This window comes from Vigna radiata, chromosome 6, assembly GCF_000741045.1.
Source record: "Vigna radiata var. radiata cultivar VC1973A chromosome 6, Vradiata_ver6, whole genome shotgun sequence".
Lineage (NCBI taxonomy): Eukaryota > Viridiplantae > Streptophyta > Magnoliopsida > Fabales > Fabaceae > Vigna > Vigna radiata.
Window position 1 is genome coordinate 34,154,912 of NC_028356.1, and position 6,292 is coordinate 34,161,203.

The 6,292-nt window shown below is 27.1% G+C and overlaps 1 protein-coding gene across 1 annotated transcript; it reads right to left on the reverse strand.

Annotated features, from left to right (window-relative positions):
* Nucleotides 1-2,839: 2,839 nt before the first annotated feature.
* Nucleotides 2,840-5,356, reverse strand: LOC106763123. The gene is made up of 5 exons (XM_014647316.2): nt 5,002-5,356; nt 4,780-4,907; nt 4,572-4,684; nt 3,640-3,825; nt 2,840-3,167 (listed from the first exon to the last, which is right to left on the reverse strand). The coding sequence occupies exons 1-5, from the start codon at nt 5,286-5,288 to the stop codon at nt 3,138-3,140; spliced, it is 744 nt and encodes a 247-aa protein (XP_014502802.1). The 5' UTR covers nt 5,289-5,356; the 3' UTR covers nt 2,840-3,137.
* Between the last annotated feature and the right edge of the window lie 936 nt (nt 5,357-6,292).

Here is a 6,292-nt window from a genome sequence, read left to right on the forward strand (position 1 = left end):
ATACAACATATTTTTTATATCTCTCATATTTCCAAAAACCCTAAAATTTTTCACTTTTATATGTATTAATCGAACAATTATAATTTATGTACCAGAAAATACATTAGATAGGATTAATTATAAGTCAAAGTATAAAATTTCATCAATTACAATGAAATGGGCATTTTAAAATTTGTTAACAATATAAATATTATTTTTAGATAAAGTGATATTTGGGTGTATCTTGTAAAGTATATTTTTTGGAAAGAAACTTTGATTATTGGTTTATTAAAGTTATGTTATTTAAATTGATAACTTTTAAATGATAATATACCATGACTTCAAACAACACTATTTAAATAGTAGGTAGTGTGTAATAACTATTACATATATTGTTCATTATGGTTCAAGCTATATTATGAAAGTTCCTGCCATCCCTTTTGTAGTTCCATGAATGAGAAACACAAAATTGTGTCCAATATTAGCATTTAAGAAGATATTAGTATTTAATATTAAATGAACACCTTTAATATATATACCTTTATATTATTACTCATTTAAACACACAATGTTCTTTGTAATGAGTAAAATTTATGATAATTTAGATCATACATTTTTTACAAACTTACATTTAAGAAGAGTGATGATTAAAAAAAATCAATCTTAGTTAAAAAACGGTTCCATTTCAAATAATACTTTGGATTATTTAATTAGGAGTGACTTTGTTAACAAAAAATAGTTAAATTATTATATTGGAATAGATGAATTCCAAATAATAGTTGAAGTTTCAAATAATACTTATATTGTAACTTGCCATGATAGTTTACGTAATAAAATTCAATTAGTTGATTGAGAACTCGGCATAATGAATTTTATTAGACAATTAGGTTAAAGTTTTTAGTTTATTTTTTGTGTTATATCTTGTTTATTTCATATTATCACATTGCACTAAAAGAGAAAGGAAAATTTACAAATATTAAAATACATTATAAGACATTAAAAATATTAAAATACACAATTCATTTCTCTATTTATGCGTACGTGGTCTATTTTTACAACTATATAACTTTAGTATGTGATATCACTTAAGTGAAGAATTCTTTCTTAATTAATTACAAATTGTTTAAATTAGGGAAACGCGATTAAACTATCATTTGGTGATAATAATGTTAATTAATGACTTGTATATTAGATTAATTGTATATATATAAAAATATATGATTAATTTTGTGTGTGTGGTTTGTATGGGTGGGAGTTGGTTGGAACAATAATATGTAAGTTTTTGTATGAATTTTATGTGTATAAAATGATATTATAACATTTACTTTATCATGGTATTGGTTTCACTTCTTAATATTAAATTTATCATGGTATTGTTGTTTCTTTCTTAAAATTTCATAAAAACAAATTTCTACACACATATATTTAACAAATACACACAACAGAAAGGTAAATGTACGAATACGAAATCTTACAAAAACAAACCTACAATGGTTTGTGGCCCAAAAGAAAAACACGAAAGACTCCTACCTTAAAATTCAAATATATTAGAAAAATATTTTTGTAACAATTTTTTTATAACTCTTTTACGTTTATACGATAGTTGGTTCCTTTACGAACTAATAAAATAATAACACATAATTTATTATCAAAATTTATTAAAAAATTTTATTAATATATCTTGATCCACTCTTACATTATTACATTGTTATCATTGGAACAATTCAAAGCAATGATTTTCCCATTTATTCATTATACAGTGATTAAATTATATTTTATTACAATTCTTTGTTTGCGTAAAACTATGTTAAATCCTTTAAAATGAAGTCCAAGTTTAAATTATCTAACAAAAAAATGTTATTTTTTTAATTATTAAGAAGTGTTCTTATTAAAAACTAATATTCCTTCAAAATGTGATAAAATAATGAATAAATATAATAAAGATAAACCTATGAACATAAATTTTTAGAATAAAGATAAACCTAGTTGTTTGGTTTTAGGTTAAATAGGCTTGAGTTGAATTTAAAACATATGAAGTTTGACTCACTATGTACCAATGTCATTGTCAAAAGTTAGGAATCCAATCTCAGCCAATTTGATTAAATAATCTAACATCATTTATTGCTAATGTCAATCCATGTTGGTTAAAAAATTGAGATTAAAAGAAAAGATCCTTACTAAAATTTTCATAGGTATCAATAAGGAGTAATATTGATACTTAATTGCTCAAAAGTTATATTTAATCCAAAATTTATGTTCATGTATCTTCATATAAATGCATAAAAAGGTAACATTTAATTATGGTCATGTTTGTATACCAAATAATCATTCTTTTATGTTAGGTGTTCCTTACAATCTTTAGAAACTCTAAAATTCTTGCTACAATACAGAGTTATTACAAATAGTTTCTTATAAGATCAATTACTTCTATATTATTTAAATATTTTATAATAGAGATATTTTCTAATGTTCTGAAAACTTATGTTTAAGTTTAAAAACACTCTGATTCCCACATTATTATCTAAGTTGCACTTGTTACCCTTGTATAAAATCAAGAGTTAGATATTTTTTTTTTTTAAATTTTAAACATTGTTTTGAATCTCTTTAATAAACTTTTATTTATTTTGATTCATCAACTTTAAAATTGAATATATATAATTCTTCTTTTTCAACTACTTTTTTTACATATCAAATAATGTTTTAGACTGATATTTAAAATATTTATTCCATTTAACACATTTTAATTCAAATATCAGATTAAAAAGATCATTTAACATATAATAATTAAATTAAAAATACTATATACATTCATTTTTATTACTAATAGCATTAGAAAAAATTGTATCCAAGTGTAATAAAATTCTAGGTTTAAATTGGTGCTATAGTGATTTATATAGATAAAATTACATGATATTATTGTTGAAGATAGTGACATAATCTCTTACATGAATTTAATCACAGCAACCTCTACTTTATCATCATTGAACATGAATGGTAAACTTATTAAGAAAACCTGGGAGATCTCAGAATGTGACAGCATATACTGCAAATGGACCAGACCAGAGATGATTCAAATTCCTTAACAGTTAATAATGTCCTTTAACATGGAGATTACTGATGGAAACTAACACATTATGCTTCCTTGAACAACATTGCTACTACCACCTCCGAACTAATGATGTGAGCAGCTACAAAAGTAAAGAACATATATTGTTCAGGATTCAGCATCCAATGCACAATTAGTTCAAAGTATTTAGAATTTTTGGTGCTGAAGTAGACACTAACACAAGAAATTATAGGCTGTGTAAATCTCAATTTTCGTAACAAGAAAAAGGAACTTCATTAATAGTTTTGGCAACCACCAGGTAATCTGGATTAGAATTGTTGCATTGCAAATCAAAAGTTACACTTCCATTTCTGTTCTCAGTTACAGCTTTTATTCTGGCTACAGCAAACAAGAGCATTCAGTTTTTAATTCAAAATTTCCCCATTAATTCAGTTTATTTTGTATGGTAACACACAAATTCATAGATACAGCAGCTGTAGCAGAGATGTGAATGCAATTGTATGAGAAGACTTTCTTTTAAGCAGTTTCCATGAATGAATACCATTACAAATATAATATCCAGAAGATCTAACAAGGATGAAAAACTTGTTTACCTCAAAGAGTTCAAAGGGACTACCTCGGCGGTAGTCATCACTCTTTTTGCTGTTGTCAACAGGAAGAATAGTATACAGCAATGCTCTGAATGTAATAAGTAAAACAGCAGTGCTTCCCAGAGTCACAAATACAAAACCATAATTTGGTACATGACCTGATCCTGCTGCCCTTATAGCTATTCCTATCTGCCAAGGAGTCAAGAAGAGATAAATGGTATCTGTTTTGTGGGTAAAAAACCTTTAATAATTATAGTTTTACTTCAGATGAAAGAGTTACAATCATCTTTAGCTAACACTTTACTGATTCAACTCATTTCACTTACATTATAAATCAGTTCATCAGTTGTAAATCTTTTCATTTCAAGTGTTCCAATGACATGACATAAAGCAAAAATGCCAACCAAGAAGCTTGATACAGATCATTGTTCATGCCAAGGTCACAAACTATTAAAAGTTGTCGTATTTAGGTGGAATAACGTTATTTAAGTATTAGATTAAATTTGGTTTTATAAAGATATTGATTATAAGAATTAATGTTGTTATTTAGACATATAAACATTTGAGCCTATGATGGTTTAGACTCTCACTTTGATGCCAAAATTCTAACATTACACAGTTTTTGTTTACACAATTTGTATGAAAATTCTAGGCACCTTACAAAGAATAGCTTTCACTTGTTCTTTTTATTACTAGGGTTTAAATCAAAACTACAAATATTGAACCAAGGTTGGCTCAAGATTGTGGACACGGATTCAAGCTTCTCTCCAAGTACACACATTCTAACAAACCCTTCCTTCATCAAATTTGTGTGATGTGAACATGTTATATTAAACTTCTCAATGTAAAATCCACAATTTAGTTGCTAAAAATCTATCAAGATGGCTGCAAGTGAACCAACAAGCTTCACACAAGAACAAAAACATTCAACTCACAGGAATCCCAACCGCCCATGACTTAGCAGTAGCAATGACACCCTTGGAGAGACCATTCATTCCACGCCCATCTTCTCCGAAACCTCCAAGGAAGTAAGCACCCAAAAACCACCCTGCAAAACATTAGATCACCAAACATTTTCAAACCTCAAACTCTCCAAAAACACAAATTCCACAATTACATACAAAAAATAAAAAACAAACATACCTGCTATGAAGGGGTCAGCAGTGTGCAGAGTCTCAAGGTCCAAAACAGAAAGTCCATGACTATATCTTCCAATTGTAGCAAACAAAAACAAAGCTAAGACGTCTGCACCAGCTAGCAGAGCCACACGCCTACAACACATGCATGATGACCCACTTAAAATTTTTCAACAAGGTTTTAACTTTATCAATAAAACTGATAACTTCATGAAAATAAATAAATTACCCCCATTTTTCAAACTGAGAAGAAGAGTTGGGTTTGTCGAACTGGATGACACCCTCCAATGGAACATCCTCACCAGTCACGAAAACCGGTGGGTCATTGACAAACGAGGAAGGAGGAGAAGAAGTGGAAGTGGAGGCTGAATCTGAGTCTTTGGCAAGTGTTAGATGCAAAGGTCTTGTTATGGAGCTTCTTCTAGATATGAATTTTGTTGCAGGATTTGAGAATTGGAGAGGGTTTGTTACAGTGATAAATTTGGATGATGAGAGAGAAGAACACTTTGAAAACATGGTTCTTCAAGGAGCTTGGATACCACCACCAGAACCAAAGCGTTTCTACTTTCTCATCCACACAACATGATTTCATTTTGAACAAATTTTGGACCATTATTTATGCAAAATTTTGAAAGAAAAGTGATTTTCATAAGAAACTGTTACTATAATCACTGTTACTATAATCACTGTTACTATAATCATTGTTACATAATTATCTAATGTAATACTTTTGTATTAAATTGAAGTCATATAATTTTGTGATATATACTTATTTCAAAGTCATCTTAAAAGTATTTATCCTACCACTTGATATTTTTCCAAGTATTGATAGGATTCCGACTTCTTATATAATTTTATTTATTTATTTATTTATCATTCGATTAGGACACATGTAAATATCTTTTTATTAATATTGTAATGCACGTGTTAATATAATATATGTATAATATTTTTTTTAAAATTTTAAATGCACAATTTTATTAAAAAAATTATCTTTTATATTTTTTATTTAATATTTATAAAAAATATGTTTAGAAATAAAGTTAACTTAAAAAGGTTAAATAGTGTTAGATAATAACATTGAAAAATATTAACTATATCTATAATTAATGGATCATTTTATACTTCTATTAATTGTTCTTATTATATGTTAAGGTCAAATTATAGGTTACTCTACCCATTAATATCTTTAGTAATTGTTATTTCTTTCCATCATTTTTTTCTCATTTTATTATAGTGAGACTTACTCAATTTATCATTTTATATTTTATTATTGCAACAGGTAATATCTTAACTTTGATTATAGAAAACACAAAAATAAAAATAAAAGTAGTGTAGTAGCACAAAGACTTCTTTTTTATAACTAAATTAATAGAAAATAATTGGACTGATTATCCTGATTGATAGAAGCCCACCCAGTCCGTTTTACACACAACTGTTATGTGTTTTTCTTTCTTATGGTTAAAAAGAATGGTTAAAAAGAAGTGCTATTTATATTACTTTTTGTGCATGTGTGTGCT